The sequence below is a fragment of the Physeter macrocephalus genome, chromosome 12 (assembly GCF_002837175.3).
Source record: "Physeter macrocephalus isolate SW-GA chromosome 12, ASM283717v5, whole genome shotgun sequence".
In the NCBI taxonomy this organism is placed as follows: Eukaryota; Metazoa; Chordata; class Mammalia; order Artiodactyla; family Physeteridae; genus Physeter; species Physeter macrocephalus.
Window position 1 is genome coordinate 87,999,402 of NC_041225.1, and position 26,882 is coordinate 88,026,283.

Sequence of the window (26,882 nt, forward strand, 5' to 3'; positions counted from 1 at the left end):
GAAGGTCAAAGGTCTATAATCCCATAAGGCATAGATGAGTAGTGTTAATATTTTAGAATATTCATGCCAATATTTTTCTCTGTATCTATTTATATAACTGATATTAGGTAGTGGATAGTTGTGTATCTTTTTTTTTTAACTTACTGTAAGAGCATTTTGTTGGTGAATTTTAAATACTGGAAATAATCCTTTAAAGAAAAAAGTCTTGTTGAAATTGTGAAATCTTTCTAAATTGTAATACAACATATTTTTATGGGTGGGTCATTTGGGAATGAAAAAAATATATATTCTCTTAAAAAAATTTGACTTAGTTAAGGAAGAAGAGTAATAGACTACAAAATAATGAAAATCAGTACATTATATATCTAAGCATGTTGATTGCCATCAATATAATGTCTCATCTTTTTACTTAAACAAATAAATGTAAATCAAATTAACTCATTATTTAACCAAAAATTTTATGTAAATAATGATAAACTGCAAGTAGAGGAAACATGGCAAAGAGAAAACCAGAAATAATTAAGTTAGGAAATAGAATTGTTAAATCCAAGACAAAATATATACATTCCTAGTAAATCCAGTCAAGAAAAAGAAAAATACCTAAATGAAATAGACTTAATACAAACCTATCAAAGCTTATAGAGTTGGATTAGAAGTAGGAAGAAATCAAGAATGTTATAATAGTACCAGCTATCAAAAAGGTTTCTGGATCTAATGGATTCACTGATGAAATCTTTTACATTTTTAAGGAAAATCAGATTTCCTTTTTTTTTTTTTTTTTTGTGGTATGCGGGCCTCTCAGTGCTGTGGCCTCTCCTGCTGCGGAGCACAGGCTCCGGACGCGCAGGCTCAGCGGCCACGGCTCACGGGCCCAGCCGCTCCGCGGCACGTGGGATCCTCCCAGACCGGGGCGCGAACCCGGTTCCCCTGCATCGGCAGGTGGATGCGCAACCACCGCGCCACCAGGGAAGCCCCAGATTTCCTTTTATTAAAAAAATATAGAACAAGGTTAGAAAACAAAAGAAGCATTCTAAAACACTGATTAATCTTATGAGTGAAAATGTTAAAGGCTGTGCTAGCAAATATGATTAAGGTCTAATCTACCACTACCAAGTAAGAAATGTGAAGTTGTTGCAATATGAAGAAATTTATTGCTGTATTTTATCAGATATAATTGGGGTAAAAAAGATGCTATAATGTAGTTTGATCAAATTTAGTGCTCATTCCTAATCAAATTAATTTAAAATGAAAATAAAAGAATACTTTAATAGCATGATAGGACGAATATTCTTAATTATTAACTAATACCAAATTTAAAAAGAAAATGTGTTTAAAAACTGCTTACCATTAGTATTTAATTCAACTTTATTTCAACATTGCTACCTAGTGTGGTCTGTGGATTGGTACCAGGCCATGAATTGCTTGTTACTGTCAAGAGATAAGTACAAGAATTAAGGAGTGTTTAGAAACTTTTATAGCAGTTTGATGTTTTTTAGAACTAGAAATCAGATACTTGTGTTTTGTATTTTGGGCTTATATATCTTTTCAATTTCATTTTGCTAGTTATTTTTACAAGTTTTAAAAATTAGTTTATTATTTTCTTTACATGTTACCTGTTAATTTTTATTAGTATTTCAATAAAATGTCAGTCTGTAATGAATTGGAAGTAGGAAAAACTGGTCCTTCCTATAGTTACTTTGAGAAACATTTTTCTGAATCATGCCACTAATATAAGAGTAAATATTTGAAAGAGACAAATGAACCACTCACTACGGATGAACCATATGCTGTTTTGCACCGAGAAGTCTGCTAGAAACTAGTATAGCAAGTAAGAATTCAGTTAAGTGGTGACATGTAAAGAATATCGTAGCTTTAGGTTGGGAATTTTTTTTTTTCAGTTTTATTATTATCAAATTGTAAGATTTCATCATGAAGAACCAAATTTATTGTTTTAATGATGAGGAGTAACTATTAAAGAATAGCAGAAATGCCAGTGATTCAACACATTAAAAGATTGATAATAATGGGAAAAGATCAAAAATGTTATTAATATTGTGAAAAACACAGAAAGAACAGCTTTACTTTTTACAAATTTTGATGGGAATGTTGTCAAATACGAAGCTGTATGCTACGTGAATGGACATTTCAATCTCAATGTTAACATGTATGGTAACTCAGTTAATGATTTAGCATATTTTCCTTCAAAATTATTGTTTTAGAGAACAGAATCTTGGCATTATCTTCCTCAAGAAATGGACTCTTCCCACACCTTGAATACAACCCAGACCAGGTTTAATGTAAGAGAAAAAGGGACTGAAGTGACAGACTTCCCCTCTCTGGAGGAAGGTATATTGACCCAATCAGAAAATCAAGTAAAGGAGTCGAACAGAGATCTCTTATGTTCTCCATTGATAGGTAATGCCTCTTTATTTTTGACTAGTAGTAATACCTCACATTTGTAAAATACTTACGGGGGACTGCAAATCTTGCGTCTACATCCTTTCTTGAGCTGAGGGGCGCTGTAGAACTGTACGCAAAGGTAGTAGCTTATTTCTGGTTTTCCACACTGGCCAGCGGGTCTGGTTATATTTAAATGTGCAGTTGCTCCTCATTTTATCTCCCCCTGTTGCTCTCAGAAGGCAAAAAGCTGGTAACTTCCTCTAGTGGGTATGCCTCCTTAGTCCTGACTTTGTGGAGTTTTTCTTGGGGCAAACCATATATTATCCTTTGACTACTTCTCTCAGCAGTGGAGGCTCCATGATGTATAAAAAACAAACAAAAAACAAATGTTCATGCTTAAGCTCATTAGATTCTTAAAATTAGTTAAGACATATATTATTATCCTAAGTTTTCAGACCGAAACATTGAGATAAAGAGGTTAAATGACTTGTCTGAGGTAGAGCTTCCTGCTTTCCTCTGTTTAATATGGAACTGATTTATTAGCTCTTTACAAAAGATGAACTTTAAGTACTTTTCAAATCATCAAGGTAGGAGGTGGAATTGTAGTATCACTACCTTGGGTTGTTGCACATATATAAGAATGCTTAGCCAATATGGTAATTTCAATTTTTTCATGCCTAAATCATAATTCAGACAAATATTCTTTGTTTTTTCCTTCCCTTTTCTTCAGATTTTTATTTTCAGAAATTGAAGACAATGCAACAACCACCTATTTTACAATTAACTTTTGTCAAGGGAGTGGGATTCAAATTTGGAGTTGTCTTATCAGAGTTTTTTAGAGGAGCAAGAATTAGGAGTTAATTCAACAAGTTCCTTTCAAATACAAGCAAATACTATCCAAGTAAAAATACTAGTGCCAATATATTCAGTGATGTAGATCATCAAAGTCAATTTTAGTTTTACATTTTAAGAAAGATGTTAACATTAGAGTTCCCTTGTGGGAGGAGATTACTATGATAGATGAAAGGGAAGACTTTACTATGATCAGGTATTTGAAGGGCTGTCATGCTAAAGAGGAAGCAACGTATTTTTCATTTATTCATTTATTTAACAAATATCTAAGTGCCTATTGTGTGTTGGACACTAGGATATATAGATGAAAGCTACTTCCTCTTTTGGGAAGACAATACAGTAAAAGGAAAATAATAGTACCATGGGATGAGTTGGATAGTGGTCTAGAGCAGGAGTCTGCAAACTACTAGCCATAGGCTAAGGCCTGATTTTGTGTGCTAGAAAAGGTTTTAGGATTTTTAAAGGATTGTAAAAACAAAAGAAGTATATGGGATAGAGATACCATGTGTGATGAACAAAGCCTAAAATATTTACTAGCTGACCTTTTATAGAAAATGTTTGCTAATTCCTAGTCTAGAGGTTAAAATGAGACTACGTAGCTTATAGGGAGGCTGTTTTCAACTTGATACAAGGAAGAACTTTCTAATAGAGCCATTTAATAATGGAAAGGCTATATAACAGAAAGATGTTAACATTAGAGTTCCCTTGTGGGAGGAGATTACTATGATAGATGAAAGGGAAGACTTTACTATGATCAGGTATTTGAAGGGCTGTCATGCTAAAGAGGAAGCAACGTATTTTTCATTTATTCATTTATTTAACAAATATCTAAGTGCCTATTGTGTGTTGGACACTAGGATATATAGATGAAAGCTACTTCCTCTTTTGGGAAGACAATACAGTAAAAGGAAAATAATAGTACCATGGGATGAGTTGGATAGTGGTCTAGAGCAGGAGTCTGCAAACTACTAGCCATAGGCTAAGGCCTGATTTTGTGAGCTAGAAAAGGTTTTAGGATTTTTAAAGGATTGTAAAAACAAAAGAAGTATATGGGATAGAGATACCATGTGTGATGAACAAAGCCTAAAATATTTACTAGCTGACCTTTTATAGAAAATGTTTGCTAATTCCTAGTCTAGAGGTTAAAATGAGACTACGTAGCTTATAGGGAGGCCTTTGACTACTTCTCTCAGCAGTGGAGGCTCCATGATGTATAAAAAACAAACAAAAAACAAATGTTCATGCTTAAGCTCATTAGATTCTTAAAATTAGTTAAGACATATATTATTATCCTAAGTTTTCAGACCGAAACATTGAGATAAAGAGGTTAAATGACTTGTCTGAGGTAGAGCTTCCTGCTTTCCTCTGTTTAATATGGAACTGATTTATTAGCTCTTTACAAAAGATGAACTTTAAGTACTTTTCAAATCATCAAGGTAGGAGGTGGAATTGTAGTATCACTACCTTGGGTTGTTGCACATATATAAGAATGCTTAGCCAATATGGTAATTTCAATTTTTTCATGCCTAAATCATAATTCAGACAAATATTCTTTGTTTTTTCCTTCCCTTTTCTTCAGATTTTTATTTTCAGAAATTGAAGACAATGCAACAACCACCTATTTTACAATTAACTTTTGTCAAGGGAGTGGGATTCAAATTTGGAGTTGTCTTATCAGAGTTTTTTAGAGGAGCAAGAATTAGGAGTTAATTCAACAAGTTCCTTTCAAATACAAGCAAATACTATCCAAGTAAAAGTACTAGTGCCAATATATTCAGTGATGTAGATCATCAAAGTCAATTTTCGTTTTATATTTTAAGAAAGATGTTAACATTAGAGTTCCCTTGTGGGAGGAGATTACTATGATAGTAGATGAAAGGGAAGACTTTACTATGATCAGGTATCTGAAGGGCTGTCATGCTAAAGAGGAAGCAACGTATTTTTTATTTATTCATTTATTTAACAAATATCTAAGTGCCTATTGTGTGTTGGGTGCTAGGGATATATAGATGAAAGCTACTTCCTCTTTTGGGAAGGCAATACAGTAGAAGGAAAATAATAGTACCATGGGATGAGTTGGGTAGTGGTCTAGAGCAGGAGTCTGCAAACTACTAGCCATAGGCTAAGGCCTGATTTTGTGAGCTAGAAAAGGTTTTAGGATTTTTAAAGGATTGTAAAAACAAAAGAAGTATATGGGATAGAGATACCATGTGTGATGAACAAAGCCTAAAATATTTACTAGCTGACCTTTTATAGAAAATGTTTGCTAATTCCTAGTCTAGAGGTTAAAATGAGACTACGTAGCTTATAGGGAGGCTGTTTTCAACTTGATACAAGGAAGAACTTTCTAATAGAGCCATTTAATAAAGGAAAGGCTATATAATAAAAAAAAAGTGAGCATTATGTCATAGCAAAATGTCAAGCAAAGTTCTCTAATAGAATAGTTTCAGCATTGGGTTGGAGATTGTGCTACATGGCTTCTAAAGTATTTTCTAATGTAAAGTTTTATAACTCCAGCTTCTCATTTACTATAGATAAAGTAGAACATTTTAATTATTAGATCAGATCCCAGGATCTGATGGCCAGAGGAAATTTCATCATTGCTTTTTTGTTATGCTTGAATCCAGTCATTGTAGGGTGTATCTCACCAATGGCAAATGTCATGATGATGACTGGTGCCAGAACAGTTAGGTATCTCAAAAAAGAGAGATCCAGGCCATCAGCAGTTGCCCAAATGTGAGGAAATGTGGGGTCTTTGTTAAAAAATCTTCATGATTTTTAGAGGGGTATGGGACTTCCCTGGTGGTGCAGTGGTTAAGAATCCACCTGCCAATGCAGGGGACATGGGTTTGATCCCTTGTCTGGGAAGATCCCACATACCACGGAGCAACTAAGCCTGTGCGCCACAACTGCTGAAGCCCACGCACCTAAAGCCTGTGCTCTGGAACAAGAGAAGCCACCACAATGAGAAGCCTGTGCACCACAACGAAGACCCAATGCAGCCAAAAATAAATATAAATTAATTTTTAAAAAAAGGTTTCTGTTATGAAGGTTTAAGACTGAGTCTGTAGCCAAAGAGGAACAATACCGATTAGTCCTTGGTGGTAAAGGTTATTGTTATCTTTCAGTTTCTTATTTTTAATTAATTCATTCAGTAAATAAATAATTGTCTTTTGAGTGCCCACTAAGTGTAGCTGGTACTTTGCTAGGCACTGAGGGTACAGCTGTGAATAATGCAGACACGGAGTTGATAATCTAGGTGGGAAGCAGAGAGACCAAAGATTAAAACAAGAGTGTGACAGTTATGATAGGGAAGGTATGCAGTATTATTATAGGTATTCTGAAATCAAGAAAGTATACGGTAGCAACAGTATTACGTTCATATTGAAACAGTGGTTAAGAATCCACCTGCCAATGCAGGGGACACGGGTTTGATCCCTTGTCTGGGAAGATCCCACATACCACGGAGCAGCTAAGCCTGTGCGCCACAACTGCTGAAGCCCACGCACCTAAAGCCTGTGCTCTGGAACAAGAGAAGCCACCACAATGAGAAGCCTGTGCACCACAACGAAGACCCAATGCAGCCAAAAATAAATATAAATTAATTTTTAAAAAAAGGTTTCTGTTATGAAGGTTTAAGACTGAGTCTGTAGCCAAAGAGGAACAATACCGATTAGTCCTTGGTGGTAAAGGTTATTGTTATCTTTCAGTTTCTTATTTTTAATTAATCCATTCAATAAATAAATAATTGTCTTTTGAGTGCCCACTAAGTGTAGCTGGTACTTTGCTAGGCACTGAGGGTACAGCTGTGAATAATGCAGACACGGAGTTGATAATCTAGGTGGGAAGCAGAGAGACCAAAGATTAAAACAAGAGTGTGACAGTTATGATAGGGAAGATATGCAGTATTATTATAGGCATTCGGAAATCAAGAAAGTATACCGTAGCAACAGTATTACCTTCATACTGAAAGAACAATTCAGTTTTAGCAAAACATCACCAATCTAGTTAAATTAATATGAAATAGAATGCTGTTGGTTTTATAGTTTTGTTTCTATTAATATTTAATTTTTTTGTTTTATAGTTGTAGAAATACTATAAGGAATAAGGAGTTTATACCTAGTTGTACATGTTTAAGGACATTATAATAAACCTTATTTAAGGTGGCATTCAGGAATTCAGAAGAATTTTTTTTCCTCTAAGTTAGCAGTTCTCAAACTTCTTGTTCACAGGATTTCCTTGACACACTTTAAAATTACTGAGAGGGCTTCCCTGGTGGCGCAGTGGTTGAGAGTACGCCTGCCAATGCAGGGGACACGGGTTCATGCCCCGCCCCAGGAAGATCCCACATGCCACGGAGCGGCTAGGCCCGTGAGCCATGGCCGCTGAGCCTGTGCGTCCGGAGCCTGTGCTCTGCAACGGGAGAGGCCACAACAGTGAGAGCCCCGCGTACCGCAAAAAAAAAAAAAAATTACTGAGAGCTTTTGGTGATGTGGATTATTGATATTTTCCCATATTAGAAATTATTAAAATTGAGAAATTAAAAAATATTTATCAGCTCATTAAAAAGTAACAGCTCCATTGCATGTTAACATAAATTATCTAGTTATTTACAAAAATAACTATTTTCCAAACCAAAAATGTTTAGAAGACCAGCGTTGTTTTACTTAAAAAAGAAAAAACTGGGCTTCCCTGGTGGCGCAGTGGTTGCGAGTCCGCCTGCCGATGCAGGGGAACCAGGTTCATGTCCAGGTCCGGGAAGATCCCACATGCCGTGGAGCGGCTGGGCCCATGAGCCATGGCCGCTGAGCCTGCGCGTCCGGAGTCTGTGCTCCGCAACGGGAGAGCCCACAGCAGTGAGAGGCCCGCGTACTGCAAAAAAAAAAAAAAAAAAAAGAAAAAACTGTAATGTCTGACTTGATAGAAGACAGGTGGGTTCTGATAATCTGCTTCTGCATTCAGGATGTTGCTTTATCATAGGTAATGTAGCTTCTGGAAAATTCCAGTGTATCCTTATGAGAGAATGAGAGTGAATAAGGCAAATGATATGTTAATATTACTTTGAATATAATTTTGACCCCAGGCATCTTCTGAGAGTGTCTTAGTGATGCCTGGGAGCCTGTGGACCACAGTTTGATGTAAGATAGGAAGAAACACTCATAATGGTTAGGAGCACTTGCTAAAAAGTAAGCCATGGCCGCTGAGCCTGCGCGTCCGGAGTCTGTGCTCCGCAACGGGAGAGCCCACAGCAGTGAGAGGCCCACGTACTGCAAAAAAAAAAAAAAAAAAAAAAAGAAAAAACTGTAATGTCTGACTTAATAGAATTTTGACCCCAGGCATCTTCTGAGAGTGTCTTAGTGATGCCTGGGAGCCTGTGGACCACAGTTTGATGTAAGATAGGAAGAAACACTCATAATGGTTAGGAGCACTTGCTAAAAAGTAGAGTGTTTAGGTTCAGATTGCACTCTGGCACTTAAGCTATTTGAATGTGGACAAATTACTTAGTATTCTTTAAGATTTATGATCATGTTTCCTCATCTATAAGATGGGTATAAAAATACCTATACTTCAATGTTGTTATGAGGATTAAATAAAATATTGTATGTTAAGTGCCTGGATCTTGTCAGGCTATTAATAAATGGTATTTGCTGCTGCTGCTGTTATATTATCATACTAATGCTTGTAGAAACTTCCAGATGGCAGCATATTTAGGTTCTTTAAAATACTGTATAAGCTAAACAATTAATTTTCAGCATTTCCAACATCTTTATATTTGAAACTTTGCAGTCATACAAGACAATTTCACTTCTCCTGATTTGCCTTTGCTGACATGTTTGACAAAAGATCAAGAGTTTGGGCCTGATTCCTTGTTTCACCAAAGTGAACTAGATTTTGCACCTCTGAGGTAGGATGATTTATTTTTCTGTTTGCATGTAGCCTTTCTACGCCTTCTTTTCCTCTAAGCTGTTACTAATATTAATGACTTCAGGTGAGACTGGCTTGAGAGCTAGATTCTCAGTACACACTCTGAAGATAACAAGGCCCTAAATTAAGGCATGATACATGTTAATTTGGCATAGTAATATGTGTAAAAATGAGCCAGGGGACTTCAGTTTCTTTAAAAATAATTTCTAATGTATTCTAGTATATTAGGCATATTTTAATTTAGAAGGCACACTAATTTTCTTACTTATAAATCTCCCTTTTTGCTGCCCATCAGCCCACACCTTCTGTAGAAAGCATTCATTTCGTGGTCACTAGCTTGTTTGGCACTGTCATTTTTTTTTTTTTTTTTTTTTTTTGGGTACGTGGGCCTCTCATTAAGGCATGATACATGTTAATTTGGCATAGTAATATGTGTAAAAATGAGCCAGGGGACTTCAGTTTCTTTAAAAATAATTTCTAATGTATTCTAGTATATTAGGCATATTTTAATTTAGAAGGCACACTAATTTTCTTCCTTATAAATCTCCCTTTTTGCTGCCCATCAGCCCACACCTTCTGTAGAAAGCATTCATTTCGTGGTCACTAGCTTGTTTGGCACTGTCATTTTTTTTTTTTTTTTTTTTTTTGTGGTACGTGGGCCTCTCACTGCTGTGGTCTCTCCCACTGCGGAGCACAGACTCCGGACGCGCAGGCCCAGCGGCCATGGCTCATGGGCCCAGCCTCTCCGCGGCACGTGGGATCCTCCCGGACCGGGGCGCGAACCCGTGTCCCCTGCACCGGCAGGCGGACTCTCAACCACTGCGCCACCAGGGAAGCCCTGGTACTGTCATTTTTGTCAGCCAGTATTTAATGAACCTAGCTATCTCTCCTTCGTAGGAGGTGCGAATATGAACTAACACGATTTTTCTAATAGACACGTCGAAATTAACAGTTACTCCAAATTAATGCCCTTTAGTCATAATGAGAGACAAGTCTGGAATTCTCCAAAGCATATTTGGAATTATCCAAGAATATGTTTTCTTCTTTTAAAAATAAAAAAGACGCCTTAAATTAAAAAGTATAAATGTTTAAAGAGTAAAAACCTCTGCCCTGTGCTATGTATTACTTTAAAATTACTTTTATGAAAAGTGTTCTATACACAGTAGTCAACCAATGATTAGGTTACTGTTTTGTTTGGTGAGTAGCTCACTTAATTGGTTTTCAAGAGCATAATAAATGAGTAGTAGAAGAATTAGTTCAAGTTAAATGAATATTAAATTATGGTAGGTGATAAATTACACATTTTAAATAGTAAAGTTTGAAATTTTCATTTAAAGAATCACTTTTTGGGGCAATATTGTTTTGAGGGAAGCCTGAGAAAATATCAGGGTCATAGGATGGTAGTTTACCTTCTGTTTTAAAAATATTTGCTTTGTTCAATCATTAGCCACCCTAAAGGAATTTGAAATTAGGACTTTGTTTTTCAGTATACTTTCAAATAACCTCGATTTCAGTGACATATCAGTTTTGTATTTTTACATGTTAGTATTTTAAAAAATAAATGTTTGTAATGTGTTATTTATTTATTTTTAACTGTATATTTTCAGGAGAATTCCTGGTAAGTCTGAAGACACTGAATGGTGTTCTCGACTGTCGGAAGTTAGTGAAGCTTTATTCCAGGCAGCCTCAGAAGTAGCTTCAAACTTAGTTAACAGTTGCTTTAGTGTATCTCAGCACCCACTTACAGGTAGTACAGCTGTTGAGTCTCAGCGCTCTTTATTAACTCTTGAACAAGGGACTAAAGAAGAGACTGTTTCACCTGATACACTTGAGGATCTGAAAACCCCCAAAGACTCTGATAGTTATGATGCTCTTTATTCATATATGTCATGGAAGACACAAGAAGTTATACAGGAGCCAGAAACCAATTTAGCTGATAAAGATCAAGTTTCTTTTTCAACTGCATCTGATACAAGTGATGAATACCTAACTCCTAAAGGAAGTGACAGTTTTGATGCTTCTTGTTCGTATGTGCAATATGGGAAACAGGAAGCTTTACAACAGTTAGAAAAATATTTAACCAGTAAGGACCGTCATTCATATTCAGATTCATCTGACACAATTGATAAAAATAAAATTCCTAAGGAAAGTGACAATTTTAGTGCCCCTTTTTCAGATATGCCATGGAGCAAACAGGGAGCTTCACACCATCCAGAAATATGTCTAATCAGTAAGGACTGTGTTTCTTTTCCACATGAAGTTGCTCCTCGTTTTTATAGTAAAATGCCACATTGTTTTTTGCATTGTTTGTTGGAAAGAGGAGGAAGAGAGGTTCCCTTGACAGCTGATAGTCATTATTTTGAGAGTGTTTATTTAAGGGCTCCTGCTCAGAATGAGATGCAACAAAAGATGGACTCTTTGGAGCGTTATAAAAGAAATGAAGAAAATCTGGGGAAAGAATTATCTCAATGTTTTGAACTAAAGGAGAATAGAAATACTTTAGTATTTTCAGAGGTGCATCCCAGATCTTCAGAAATACAATATATTGAGAACGTTGTAGTTACTAATAATTCTGTAGAAGTGTCAGAAGCACGTATACTCTCCAGGGGGCATGATACCTCTAAGATGGAGGTTTTTGGTGGTCCTCTTCAGACTATTAAATCCAACTCAGATGAGACATCAGAACAGCTGTGTTTTCAAGAAGAAAGAAACCAAAAGCCACCTTCTGCTTTTGGTGGGAAAAATGTTGATGCTACTGAAAATGTAGCCTTTCAGGCAGTTATTGCCTCTATTGAACCTTCTGAGAAAGAGAGTACAGTAAATGAAATCCAAACTGACATCAATAAATTTTTAACAAATGACAGCCAAGAAAGTGAACCAAAAAATCCAGATCTTTCCCTATTAAATTATGATGAAAACTTTTTCTTTGATAAACTTAATCACCCACGCTATCAGTCTACTCCTGGGGTGTTTGAATCAGCAGCTTCAAAACCATTGTTGTATAAAAAAGATGATGGTGATAGCTCCCTGTACTGGCATCCTAATTTAAAATCACTCCCCAGTGCTCCTCAGGAAATATTCATTAAGCCACTTTCTCTTAGTCCAGAGCTTAAGTTGTCATCTTCTTTAAGTGAAAAATCTCTCAGACAGGCTGTTGGTCTTGGCAAAACACAGTCAGCTTTATTTCAGTATGATACAGACAATGAACCATTTCTTCCCATTGGGAAGATAAAGTCTGTTTCTGCTCTTGACCTTGCAGAGAAGTTAGGATCTTCAAACATTATTTATCCAATCAAAGTATGGACTTCAAATTCTTCGGTTTTACAAGATTTAAAGCAGCACACCTTTGAAGAAGTTTCAGATTCCTCAAACTGTATTTTGGGTAAGAATGGAAACTCTAGTAACGTCATTGAAGGTCCATCTGCAGCTGTAGGAAGCAGCTTTTCAGCAAACTTGGTGGCATGTGATGCAAAGTCACAAGGTGCTTTGCCAGTGATCAGTGATGCATCATTAATTGCAGTTGGCCAAGAGACATTGCTGCAAGCTGATATAGACCAAGGTGAAATTCCTCGGCCTGTGGGAGCCAAGTCCAGTTTTACTGTCTATACAATTATGCAAAATGACTCCTATTTTGTAGAGGGCCTGCAGGGGAAGGCTGAATCTGACATCTATACTCTGGATGATGATACTGAATGCTGTAGCCTAGATGAAAATGATGTTGTATGCAGGAAAAGAGTTGTTGAACTACAAAGAGAGGTGAGACAATAAAATGATTGTTGGGGAGAGACATGGTCTTTTCCAGTATTGTTTCAGGAAATGGTATTGTTATTTGTTTTTACTTTTACTCTTTACTGTTTCCCAGCTACGTGACCAAGGTGACTTGACTGGTGAGTGCATTAAGCTAGCAGGTTTAGAAAATTTGCTTGATGATCTAGAGATTTGTGACAGCTCCCTGCACTGGCAGTCTACTGTACAGCTACCATCTAAGGAAGAGAGCAGTTTTGAAGAGCCTGTAAGTTTTTCTGTTTGACATTTCTTATGCGGTAGGGAAAGAAATATTTTAGTTGAAAAATGGGGATGAAAGTAAAGGGCCGTTTATATCCTCTAATGCCAAATTGTGATGTGTAATCTGGTTTTCATCTGATATCCAGGAATATACTGCATTAATTTGTTAGAGGTTGGCATAAAAGAAATATTTGTGCTTCGTAGACCATGAGACTTAGTGACTTCTGTGGTGTTTTGGAAAAGGCTATCCTTTGGAGCTTGTAGGCCTTTCATCTTGAGGCATCTGAACTCTTCCAAATTGTGCCAGCAAGAGCCTTTGGGATGGTGTTAAGATTAGACTCATTCATGGAGATATTCAGTTGTGCTTTTTTTCCCCCTCTGGCCTTCAATGTACAGGCCTTGGTATATAGGCCCTGACATATTCAAGTATTTGTTTAGAAACCCCTGAAAGATTTTAACTTCAGAGGTATCTTGAAGTCACAATTTTCTTTTATATACAAGGCTTCATTTACCTGGATCCTTGGATCTTTTGGCTTTAATGGTTCTCTGGTCCCATTGCCCATCCGGTTTTGTCTGATACTGTCAGCTCCAATCTGGGTCCCACTTCCTGATAATATATCCTTACATTCTGTTAGTCATTAAAGACAGTTAGGTCATATATGTGGTGTACTTAATGTTACTTTCCTTTTCCTATTTTCCCATGTATAAGATTAGTATGTCATTGGAAAGCTGCTAGTTTGAGTTGCAATTATATTTTAAAATATTTATTTATTTATTTATTTATTTCGCTACACCGGGTCTTAGTTGCGGCATGTGGGATCTAGTTCCCTGACCAGGGATCGAACCCTGGTCCCCTGTTTTGAGAGCGTAGAGTTTCAACCGCTGGACCACCAGGGAAGTCCCTGCAATTATATTTTCACCTTTAGGTTCATGTAGTTGAAAAGAGAAACTGAACAAAGATATTGTGATGAATTTTTCCTTTTATTTACAATTTATTGAATTTATTTAAAAAGTTTAATATAGAGAACTGTTAGGTTAGTTTTATTTTCTTCAACATTCTAGACATTGTTTAATTCTAATTTTCAATTTAATAACGATGGGATGAAAATGATAGTTAACACGCTGTGCTCAAATAATATGCTAGGAGATTTACTTACATGCCTCAATTCATTTAGGCCTTTGGTCAATCCTATCAGGGAGGATTGTTGGGGATTATTATCATCCCCATTTCACAATTGATATTTAGAGGATTAAGGAACTTGCAAGTAGGGGAACTAGTATTTGAAACTAACCTTGTCAATATACTTAACCACTATACCATAAACTGTTCTTCAGTGAAACCAAAGCCAAGATTTTGCATCATTTTGGCAAGAGTGAGGGTCAAAGTTATTTTTAATAAGAATGAGAAACAAAATATCAATTTTAAACTTAGAGTTTCTTTTTTCCTTTTTCTTCCAGTTTTATTGAGATATAATTGACATACAACACAGTATAATTTTAAGGGATGCAGCATAATGACTTGACTTACATACATCATGAAATGATGACTACAATAAAGTTAGTGAACATCCATCGTCTCATATGGACACAAAATTAAAGAAATAGAAAAAAAATTTTTTCCTGGTGGTGAAAACCTCTTAGGATTTGCTTTTTTTTTTTTTTTTTTTTTTTTGCGGTACGCGGGCCTCTCACTGTTGTGGCCTCTCCCGTTGCGGAGCACAGGCTCTGGACGCGCAGGCTCAGCGGCCATGGCTCACGGGCCCAGCTGCTCCGCGGCATGTGGGATCTTCCCGGACCAGGGCACGAACCCGTGTCCCCTGCATCGGCAGGCGGACTCTCAACCACTGGGCCACCAGGGAAGCCTGGATTTACTTTTAACAACTTTCATATATACCATATAGCAGTGTTAATTATATTTAAACTGAGAGTTTCTAATTTTTTTGATAGTGCTCCTTTTGTAATTTATGTCAACTTTTCATGTAGATAAAATATATTTAAAGACATGAAGATGTTATAGTCCGTTAACAGTGATGTGCTGAGATTAACTCTGACACAATTTCAAATTTTATTTGCCCTTAACTGTAGGTTTTTAGTCCAGGGAGGATGCTGTTCTCTATATTGTCTTTCACTCTTAGTTCTCTTCTATGGTCTGGGAGTTACGTAATGCTAATATGAGGGAAACAATGAGCCAGACATGGTGATAATCTTCGTGCATGGCCCAGCTTGCTCTCAGGGAGTTTGCCTACTCTTTGGTTTCTTCCTTATTCTCATCTGTGTCTCAGAAGAGGCATTCATACTTGTTTGCCTCACTTTGATACGTATCCGTCATTCTCTAAATGATTATTTGGGTATCCACTTAGGTATGATGTAGGTTGGGGCTATGAAGAGACTGTGGAGAATTGGAGTCAAAACCCTGTTCAGTTACTTTGTTAGCCTTGTGCCTTGGGCAAATGATTTTGGAGGATCACTCTCCTTCCTTGTCTACATAAGGAATAGGAACAATAATAATCAACCTCAAATGTTGTTATGTTAAATGGGGTGTAAGGTATGTAGCACTTACATGGTTAGTGCCTGGCTGTTAGTTCCCTTTACTGAAACTAGACCATTAGACTCCTACCAGGGCTTTCCTACTCTAATTCGTTATTCTGTTCCTTCTCTCTCCTTGTTCCTGGCAGCAGCATATTACATTCTTTTAGCCTCTATAATAAAATACTGTTTTAGTATCCCCTATTTTGGCCACGTAACTTTTAAATATTATTTAAGGTTGACTCGTTAGATTTCTTCCGTGTTTGTTTTGTTGGTCCCCCTTCCATCCCAAAGAATATGTTTCCTCTCAAGGTTTAAATGCTTTTCTCTGTGTGGATGCTTATCATCTCTATTTTAAGACCCTAGTATTATTTCTCCTAGGTAGACCCATATTCTATCTTGCATGAAATTTTCCTGTGAATAGTCCCAACATCTCAAATTCACCTTGCTTAGATCAGAATAAGTCATTTTTTCCCTAAAATCAGAGTGACTTACAGATTTTCTCAGTTCTTATAGAGGTGTTAGCGTTTCTTGGTTTCTTCATTGTCTTTGATTCTGTCTTCATTATTGATAAAAACTAGGAGATAAACCAATCTTGATTTTTTTCCCTCCTGACTCCTTTAATTTTTAGTGATAAACATCTCTTGATCTCTTAAATAAATATATCTCATCTTTTTCATTCTGCATTTTCTTTTTTATTAACTGCTCTAATAATCTATATATTTCGAAGCTTTGAAATGTTATCGAAGTCAAGATTGGAATGGAAATTTTTTCCCCTACGTTTGGAAGCTTTAGGGGAAAACTTCTATTAAACACAGTGCATGCATGAGCACACACAAGTATTTATCTATCATATATGTGATATATACAGTTGTCTGTGAACAATGTGGGAATTAGGGGCACTGACCCTCTGCAAAGTTGAAAATCCACAGTTGGCCCCCTGTATCCCCGATTCCACTATATTCATGGTTCTTCCACATCCACAGATTCAGCCATTCTTGGATCGTGTGTAGTACTGTAGTATTTACTATTGAAAAAAAAAATCCATGTGTAAGTGAACCAGTGCAGTTCAAACCCATGCTGTTAATGAGCTGCATGTCTCCTTAGCCAGTAGGATAATTGAAAACTAAGAACTTTGTGCTATGTTTAGAGCAGGGTTCCTCTACATTATTGCTTTGGGATTACATAATTCTTTGTTGTGGGGGGCTGTTCTGTGTATTTTAGGATGTGTTCGCAACATCCCTGGCCTCTACTTACTAGATGTCAGTCACATTACCCCCACTAAAGTTATGGCAGTGAAAAATGTCTCCAGGTATTGCCACATGTTCCTTGGTGGGGTGTGGTGGGGGAGTGCAAAATTTTCCCCATTTGAAAACCATGGGTCTAAAGAAACTATATGGGCAGTAGAAGTAGAATTATTTATGTCCACATTCTGCCAACTTCTTATGAATGTTTCTTACTACACACTGAAAAACCCTTCATAAAAGAGGATAGAAAAATTCATGCTTATGTACATTTTTAGACTCCCTCCTGAGAGGGCAGCACTGGAATAACTTTTTAGGAAAATAAAAGTGGTATGTTGGGCTTCCCTGGTGGTGCAGTGGTTGAGAGTCTGCCTGCCAATGCAGGGGACACGGGTTCGTGCCCCGGTCCGGGAAGATCCCACATGCTGCGGAGCGGCTGGGTCCGTGAGCCATGGCTGCTGAGCCTGCGCGTCTGGAGCCTGTGCTCTGCAACGGGAGAGGCCACAACAGTGAGAGGCCCGCGTACTGAAAAAAATAAAAAAAAGTGGTATGTTGTTTTTATATGAGAGCATACTGTGAATTTGGTGAAAAGTTGTGTAATGTTTATGTACCAACATCAGTACTAATAGTTTCTAATTTCTTTTTTCTTTTAAAGATTTTTTTTTGATACGGACCATTTTTTAAGTCTGTTGAATTTGTTACAATATTGCTTCTGTTTTATGTTTTGATTTTTTTGGCTATGAGCCTTGTGGGATCTTAGCTTCCCAACCAGGGATCGAACCCACACCCCCTGCATTGGAAGGTGAAGTCTTAACCACTGGACCGCCAGGGAAGTCACCTCTGATTTCTTGTTTTACAAGGACTTGCTGGAAGTCATGAAACTTCAGGAACTTCTTTTTCAGCATTTAACCTTTACTTCATCAGTTTATATTTCCCACTACTTTTGTTTCAAAAAATTTGAGAACTTAATGTTTTTTGGTAACTGATCACAGATACAGTTCTTTGATGCATTTATTTTTCTTCTAAACATTTGTGGATTCCTTGAAAATATTTCTGTTCTTTTCCCTCCTTTCCTCTTTCCTTTCCCTAACATACCTCTCCTTCTTAAAAAAAAAAGTCCTTGAGCTTGTCAAGAATATTACCATAGTTCAGATCATACTATTGTTAAGTAGCAAACTTCTGAGTAATAGAACACTTCTAGGTCTCCTATCTATAATATTCTATTCAGGTAGACTTCCAAACCCTCAAATAATTTGTAGAGCCTTCCTGGACTTAACCAAACAAGATATGACCTATATATGAATTCAGGAGGGTTGAGAATATGATCTTGAGGAACTGGTATAACTGCTTAGCATTCATTTTCATAAAAATGAGGTTATTTTTTAGTAGATGAAGTCTAAAATTAATCTTATTTTCTTCATTGTTTATCTCTTTTCATAGGTATGTCCTTCTAATATGGACATTAATCAGTCTTTTTCATCTGTATTGCCTCCATTTGTTCCTCATGAGCCAACTAGAGAGTTGGAGTATCACTCTTCAGATCTCAGAATGTTGAGGGTATCTCCTGACACTGTGCCAGGGACTCTCAAACATTCAACAGGTACGTAGAGAAGGAGATATTAAGTGTCCTTATGACTAGCTTGTTAAAAATATCTTGCTGTGCCTAATTTTTTACTTTTGAACTCCGGCAATAATGTTAACTTTGGATTAGGTGTATTTATAAATCCTCAGATCTTTTATTAGATGAACCATTTGATTTTCATTGCATTCTTCATGACAGTGTTTAGAACTGAATTACATGGAGGAGTCTGATATTAGAGTCAGTTTGTTTCTATATTCCTTTCTGTGACTTGGGAAGGGAAAAGGGAATTAAATGAGCATAAGAACAGATACAAGTTTACAGAGAGGAAACAGAGAGATTAGTTTTGAGGTAGAAAGCAAGATTGTCTGCTGAGGGAGGTTGAGAGTTGTGGAGGTGGGTTAAGGGATTTGAGGAGAGTGCTTCGTGAAGGCTTAGAATTTATGTTGAAGTGAATAGGGGATGGAGCTGACCAAGGATAAGCAGATGGATTGGCAGGTAGTTCTGAGAAGTCAGCCGAGGTTGGAGATGCCTATCCTGGACATTTTCATGTGAGTGAAATCATACAATATGAGATCTTTTGTGGCTGGCTTCTTTTACTGAGTACGTTTTCAAGATTTATCCATGTTATAGTGTATATTGGTACTCATTCCTTTTTATTGCCAAATAATAGTCCATAGTATGGATATGTCACATATTTACCTATTCATCAGTTGATGGACACTTGGGTTGTTTTCCACTTTTTGACTCTTATGAATAATGCTGTTATGAACATTCACATACAGGTTTGTGTATTTGTTATTTTTATTTCTCTTTGGTTTATATCTAGGAGTGGGAATTTCTCGTTCATGGTAACAGTGTTTAACATTTTGAATAACTGCTAAACTGTTTTCCAAAGAATATGCACCATATTACATTCCCACCAGCATTATGAGGGTTCCAGTTTCTCCACACCCTCAACAACAGTTGTTTTTCTGTCTTTTTGATTATAGCCATTCTGGTGGCTGTGAAGTGGTATCCTGTGGTTTTGGTTTACGTTTCCCTAAATGTTATGTTATTGATTTGAGATTTTTCTTTTTAATGTAGGTATTTACATTGATAGATTTCTAAACACTGCTTTAGCTGTGTGCCTTAAGTTTTGGTTTGTTGTGTTTTTGTTTTAATTCATCTAAACTATTTCCTAATATACTTTATAGGATTTTTGTGCTTTTAAATTTTACTGAGGCATGTTTTATGTCCTACCATAATGTTTATCCTGTAGAATGTATGGTTTGCGCTTGAGAAGAATGTGCATTCTGCTGTTGTTAGGTGGTGTGTTCTATACATGTCTCTTAGTTCTAGTGGGTTTATAGTGTTCAAGTCTTCTGATCCTTGTTGATCTTCTGCTAGTTATCTCCATTTTTGAAAGTAGGGTATTGAAGTCTCCAATTATTATTGTTTGTCTGTTTTTCCCTTTTCTGTCAGAATTGTTTCATATATTTTGAGACTTTGATGTTAAGTGCATTTATGTTTATAACTGTTATATATTCCTGATGAATTGACCTTTTTGCTGTTGTCCCTCTTTAATTCTAGCAACATAATTTTTTTTTTTTTTTTAAATTTTTGTGTTATGCGGGCCTCTCACTGTTGTGGCCTCTCCCGTTGCGGAGCACAGGCTCCAGACGCGCAGGCTCAGCGGCCATGGCTCACAGGCCCAGCCGCTCCGCGGCATGTGGGATCTTCCTGGACCGGGGCACGAACCCGTGTCCCCTGTATCGGCAGGCGGACTCTCAACCACTGCGCCACCAGGGAAGCCCAATTTTTTGTTTTAAAGTCTATTTTTTCTTATGTCTCTGTGCACTTTCCAGTTCTTATGGTTGCTGCTTGAATGTTGTATCTTTTTTTCATCCCTTTAGTTTCAACCTATTTATGTTTTTGAAGCTGAAGTGTATCTCTTGTAAATAGCTTATAGTTGTATCTTTTTTATTTCTTAATTCCAGACTGACAGTCTTTGCCTTTGATGTGATTGTTTAATCCCTTCACATTTAATGTAATTATTGATAACATTGGATTTACACTTCCTTGTTTACTTTTTCTTTTCCATATGCCTCATGACTCTTGTTCTTCTGTTCATCCTTTACTACTTTTTATTGCATTAAGTGAATATTTTCCAGTATTTTAATTTCTTTAATAATTTTCTAGCTAATTTTTATTTTTAAAAAAATTAATTAATTTATTTTTATTTATTTTATTTTTCGCTGCGTTGGGTCTTCGTTGGGTCTTTGTTGCTGCATGTGGGCTTTCCCTAGTTGCGGTGAGCGGGGACTACTCTTTGTTGTGGTGTGTGGGCTTCTCATTGCAGTGGCTTCTCTTGTTGTGGAGCATGGGCTCTAGGTGCATGGGCTTCAGTAGTTGTGGCATGTGGGCTTCAGTAGTTGTGGCTGGCAGGCTCATTAGTTGTGGCACACGGGCTTAGTTTCTCTGCAGCATGTGGTATCTTCCCGGACCAGGGCTCGAACCTGTGTCCCCTGCATTGGCAGGCGGATTCTTAACCACTGCGCCACCAGGGAAGTCCTAGCTAATTTTTAGTTATATTATTAGTGGTTGCTCTAGGGCTTATGAAATTTATCTTAACTTACCAGAATATACTCCCAGTTTATACTAACTAAATTCTAGTGTCATACAGAGATGTTTCTCCTATATAGATCTATTCCCTCTTCTTCGTATTTGCTATTATTATAATACATAATACACCTATATGTTACAAACCCAAGACTAGATTGTTACATTGTCATAATTATTTCTATAATTTTATGTGTTTTAAAGAAGCTCAGAGAAGTAGAGAGAGCAAATATTTATATTTATAGAGCTTGTTACATTAATATTTGAATTTATTCTTATTTCTTATTCTCTTTATTTGTTCCTGTGGATTTGTTATCACCCAGTGTCATTTCCTTGCTGTACTCTAACTTTGCTCCCATGTACTTCCTTTTGATGTTATTGTTGAATATGTTACATTTCTATATGTTATAGCCCCAATAATACAATTATATATGTGTTGTTTTATGAAAGCTTGCTTTTAAAATCTGTTAGAAGAAAGGAAAATATGCAAGTGTCCTGTCTTTTTGTGATTACCTAACATAATTATCTTTACTAGCACTATTTGTTTTGTTCTGTAAATTCGAATTACTGTTTGGTGTCACTTGCTTTCAGCCTGAAGAACTTCCTTTAGTATTTTTTGTAAGATGGGCCTGCCACCAACAAATTCTCTCAGTTTTTGTATATCTGGGAATGTTTTTATTTTATCTTTTTGAAAGATAGTTTTGCTGGGTTTTGAATTCTTGGTTGACAGTTTTTTTTTTCCAGCACTTTGAATATGTCTTTCCACTGTATTCTGCCTTTATTGTTTCTGATGAGAAATCAGCTATTCTTATTAGTGTTCCATTGTATGTGATTTGTTTTTTTCTTGCTGCTTTCAGGATATTCTCTTCATCTTTCAGCATTTTGATTTTGATTATGATGTGTTGGTATGGATCTCTCTGTTTATCATTGAGTTCATTGGGATTCTTAGATGTGTAGGATAATGTTTTTCATCAAATTTGGGAAGTTTTCGGCCATTATTTTTTTCTGCTCTTTTCTGTCTCAGATATCCCCCATTATACATATGTCAGTACACTTAATCTTGTCGAATAGCTCTCTGAGCCTTTGTTCATTTTTATTTATTCTTTTTTTTGCTGTCCTTCAACTTGCATAGTCTCTGTTATCATCATATTCACTGATTCTTATGTCTGTCCCTATTTACTGTTGAGCCTCTAGGAAATTTTTCATTTTAGTTGTACTTTTCAACCCCAGAACTTCCATTTGCTTCTTTTATAAGTTCTATTGGCTTATTTTCTATTTGATGAGACATTGCCATTACCTTCTTTTAATTTTATTTTTTAATGTTTTCTTGACATCCTTATTGGAATATAATTGCTTTACAATGCTGTGTTAGTTTCTGCTGTATAACAAAGTGAATCAGCTATATGTGTACATATATCCCCATATCTCCTCCCTCTTGCCTCTCCCTCCCACCCCTCTAGATGGACACAAAGCACCGAGCTGATCTCCCTGTGCTATGCGACTGCTTCCCACTAGCTATCTGTTTTACATTTGGCAGTGTATATATGTCCATGCCACTATCTCACTTCGTCCCAGCTTATCCTTCCCTGTCCCCATGTCCTCAAGTCCATTCTCTATGTCTGCATCTTTATTCCTCATTTGCTTCATTTGCAAATATTTTCTCCCATTCAGAGGGTTGTCTTTTTGTCTTGTTTATGGTTTCCTTTGCTGTGCAAAAGCTTTTAAGTTTCATTAGGTCCCATTTGTTTATTTTTGTTTTTATTTCCATTTCTCTAGGAGATGGGTCAAAAAGGATCTTGCTGTGATTTATGTCATAGAGTGTTCTGCCTATGTTTTCCTCTAAGAGTTTGACAGTGTCTGGCCTTACATTTAGGGTTTAACCCATTTTGAGTTTATTCTTGTGTGTGGTGTTAGGGATTGTTCTAATTTCATACTTTTACATGTAGCTGTCCAGTTTTCCCAGCACCACTTATTGAAGAGGCTGTCTTTTCTCCACTGTATATCCTTCCCTCCTTTATCAAAGATAAGGTGACCATATGTGTGTGGGTTTATCTCTGGGCTTTCTATCCTGTTCCATTGATCTATATTTCTGTTTTTGTGCCAGTACCATACTGTCTTGATTACTGTAGCTTTATAGTATAGTCTGAAGTCCGGGAGCCTGATTCCTCCAGCTCCGTTTTTCTTTCTCAAGATTGCTTTGGCTATTCAGGGTCTTTTGTGTTTCCCTACAAATTGTGCAATATTTTTGTTCTAGTTCTGTGAAAAATGCCATTGGTAGTTTGTTAGGGATTTCATTGAAGCTTCTTTTAATTTTTAAAGCATGATTTCCTTTTCTTCTTTGAACATATTTATAATAACTGCTTTGAAGTCTTTCCTGGCTAAATCCAAAATGTGGGTCTCCTTAAAGGCAGTTTCTATTGCTTGCTTGTTTTTTCCTCTGAATGGGTCACTTTTCTTTTCCTTTGCGTGTGTCACAACTTTTTGTTATAAACTGGACATTTTAGATATTATATTGTTGCAGCTCTGGATACTGATTCCCTCTCTGGGCTGAGAATATTTGTTACTGTTTTGCTTGTCTGGTTATTTAGTGACTAGTTTGGAAGTGAAGTCTGTTTCCCCTGCAATATGCACCTTCTGAATTTCCTCACTGGAAAGCAGAGTCTTTTTTTTCTAATTGGATTTGCATTTTATTATATTAAAAAAATTTATTTATTTATTTGGTTGTGCCCTGTCAGTTGCGGCAGACGGGCTCCTTAGTTGTGGCATGCATGTGGGAATCTAGCTCCCTGACCAGGGATTGAACCCAGGCCCCCTGCATTGGGAGCATCGAGTCTTAACCACTGCACCACCAGGTAAATCCAAAAAGCAGAGTCTTTGGCATATGTACAGGCTTCCTGACTGTGGTCTCCATCTCTTTCCTCTTCCTGTGACTATGGCTTTAACTCAGTTCTCTTTTACTGTCTCTTTCATCTCGTTGTTGATCGTCTTGTTTGTGTTGCAATATTGGTATCAGCTGTTAGCCTCAGCTAAGCTGATTGCTGTATTGTTTTCAACAATGCCTTGAGGCATTAGTTGCTCCGTCGTCTGATTCAGTTACTGTAACGCCCTTTCTTAGAGGTAGTCTTTTAAGTCAGTCTTTGAGGCTTTCTTTTAAACTTCTAGCTTGTCTACTGTATGGCTTTTTTGTATCATGTAGCTAGCAGCTTCCTCTTAATTGCTTACAGCTGTGATCAGCATTGTTTTTGCTGGCGTTCTTAGGCTTGAACTTCTCCTTGTTCTATTCCAAATGAAGTCAGTCTGCTTATGGAGATGTGTGGAGCTCTCTGTTCTTATGGCTTGCCTCTCCTGGGAAAAAGCTTTGTGACATTGCTCTGGGAGTTGGAACAGTGACCCACTTATATTGGAGTAACACGTCCCTTCTTTATAAGAATGGTGTTGGGTGAGGATGGTTTTCTCTGGTCTTCTTGGATTGCCTCTTCTGGAGTGGAACCTCTGCCCTACGAGTTAGGTCGGGTGGGGCCGCAGCCCAGTATTCTCAGCCTGCCGTGCCTGGGGTAAATCTCTAAAAGTGGGGAACTAGGTAGAGGTAGGGCACTCTTTGTGCTCTTCTTTTGCAGCCTCTCTTCCAAGACATCCTCTCTGTTCAGCCTCTTTACCTTATGCATTATTTCTATTGATGCACCCAGTTGTACCATTTGGTTATGTCTCATTCCTCCCAGTAAGACCCTGAGCTCCTGAGTGATAGTAGTTTTGTGAAAAGCCTGAAATTAGATTCAGCTGCCTTGACATCTGAAACAGTTGAGAAAATGGGAAATGAGAAAGATAAATTTGAAAAGACTTCAACAACCCATGATTAAATTATGCTGTAAGAATAGTTAAGCTCTCTGGGGGAGCCTGAGTATAGAGAAGAACAAAATTCCAAGGATAAAACTTTATAGGATATAGTAGGAGAAAGGGGAGCCAATAGAGAATACAGAAAAGGAACAGATATTTTGTTTAATTTATTAATCAGGTTTAGTTTTTACTCTTTCAGTTTTCATTCCCATTTCTTATTGCCTTTGTCACATCACACTGGATTTGGTTGCATGCACGTTTAAGATTGCTATATCTTCTTGGTGGATTTATCCTTTTATCATTATGTGGTAAGGCTCTTTGTTTTGAGTAATTATTTTTATTCTGGAGATTACTTTATCTGCTATTTTAGCCATTACTGCTTTTAAAAAATTGTACAGTATTTCTTTTTCTGTCTTTTTACTTCAACCTTCTTATGTCATTGTGTTTGAAGGGATTTTCTTCAAACACAATGGGTGTATAGTTGTGTTTTTTTTAAACACTGTGTTAATGTCTGTATTTTAGTTGGTGTACTAGACTGTTTGCATTAAAACCATTATTGATATACTGGGCTTAAAGTCCGCCATTGTATTTGTTTTCTCTTTGTTCCTCTGTTTCCCTTTTCTTGACTTACTGTGGGTTACAGGAACATTTTGATCTATCTATAGTATTTTGAGTATATTGCACTGTATTGTTTCTTTAGAGGTTGCTTTAGGTGTTACAATATACATACATAATTTATAACTGTTTACTGGTATCAACTTTCACCTCTGAGAATGAAGTAGAATTAGTTCCCTTTACCCTTCCCACTTTAAAAATAATAATTGTTTTAATATTTCATTTACATATATTGAGTACCACAGCAAATAGTGTTAGACTATTTGCTTCAGTCATCAAATATGATTTAAGAAACTCATAAAGAGACTGAAAGTCTGTTAAATTTCCTGTATTTTTATCCATTCTGTTGTGGTTTTTGTTTTTGTTTTTTTTGGTCTTTATGAACTTTCAGGCTTTTTCCTGCTATTTTCTTTCGGTTGGAGAATTTCTCAGCCCCTCTATGTGGGTGAGTCTATTAGTGACAGATTTGTTTTCTTTACCTGAAAATGTCTTTATTCCTCATTCATTCTTGAAGGATAATTGAGCCAGACATAGAATTAATGGTTTATGGTTTTTTCTTTCAGCACTTGCAAAATGGCATAACACTTCCTACTGGCTTCCATGTTTTCAGATGTGAAATCTACTATCATTCAAAATGGTGTTCTCCTATGTTTTCTGAAATTTAATTGTGTTGTGTCTTGGTGTGGATATCTTTGAGTTTTGTATTTGGGATTCACTTAGCTTCTTGAACTTGTAGATATATGTCTCACCAAATTTGGGAAGTTTCCCATTATTTCTGTGAATAATTTTTTTTAACGCATCCCTCCCCACCCCCACCCCCCTTCTCCTCTGCTTATGGCATTCTGTTGATAGGAACGTTAGAGCTTTTGTTATAGCCCAAGAGCCCCTATCTTTTAAAAATTGATTTTCTTTCTGTTGTTCAGACTTATTAATTGTATTGATACATCCTGAAGTTCACTTATTCTATCTTCTGTCATTTCCATTCTGTCATTGAGCCTCTCAAATGAGGTTTTTATTTGTTACTGTATTTTTTTCAATTTCCATTTGTCCTTTTTTATAACTTACATTTCTTCGCTGAGATTTAATCTTATTTCATTTTCTTTAAGAGATTCTTAATTGCTTGCTCAGGCGTATAAGATGGTTGCTTTTAAATCCTTGTCAGATAATTCCATCATCTGTTTCACCTTGATGTTGGAATCATCTGATTATCTTTCTCATTCAAGCTGTGATGTTCCTGGTTCTTGATATTGTGAATGATTTTTAATTGTGTTTTGTACATTTTGAATGTTACAGTAAGAGAC

The 26,882-nt window shown here is 36.6% G+C and overlaps 1 protein-coding gene across 3 annotated transcripts in view; it reads left to right on the forward strand.

Annotated features, from left to right (window-relative positions):
* The window catches only part of ALMS1 (ALMS1 centrosome and basal body associated protein), a 216,325-nt gene that overhangs the window by 33,738 nt on the left and 155,705 nt on the right, over nt 1-26,882 (forward strand). Inside the window, exons 2-7 of one of the 3 annotated variants that reach the window (XM_028496787.2) lie at nt 2,220-2,415; nt 9,040-9,157; nt 10,785-12,559; nt 12,815-12,933; nt 13,040-13,189; nt 18,393-18,552. In XM_028496787.2, the coding sequence (XP_028352588.1) occupies nt 2,220-2,415; nt 9,040-9,157; nt 10,785-12,559; nt 12,815-12,933; nt 13,040-13,189; nt 18,393-18,552 (2,518 nt within the window). The remainder of the gene's footprint in view (nt 1-2,219; nt 2,416-9,039; nt 9,158-10,784; nt 12,560-12,814; nt 12,934-13,039; nt 13,190-18,392; nt 18,553-26,882) is intronic. The other 2 variants (XM_028496788.2, XM_028496789.2) reach the window with 2 other exon arrangements.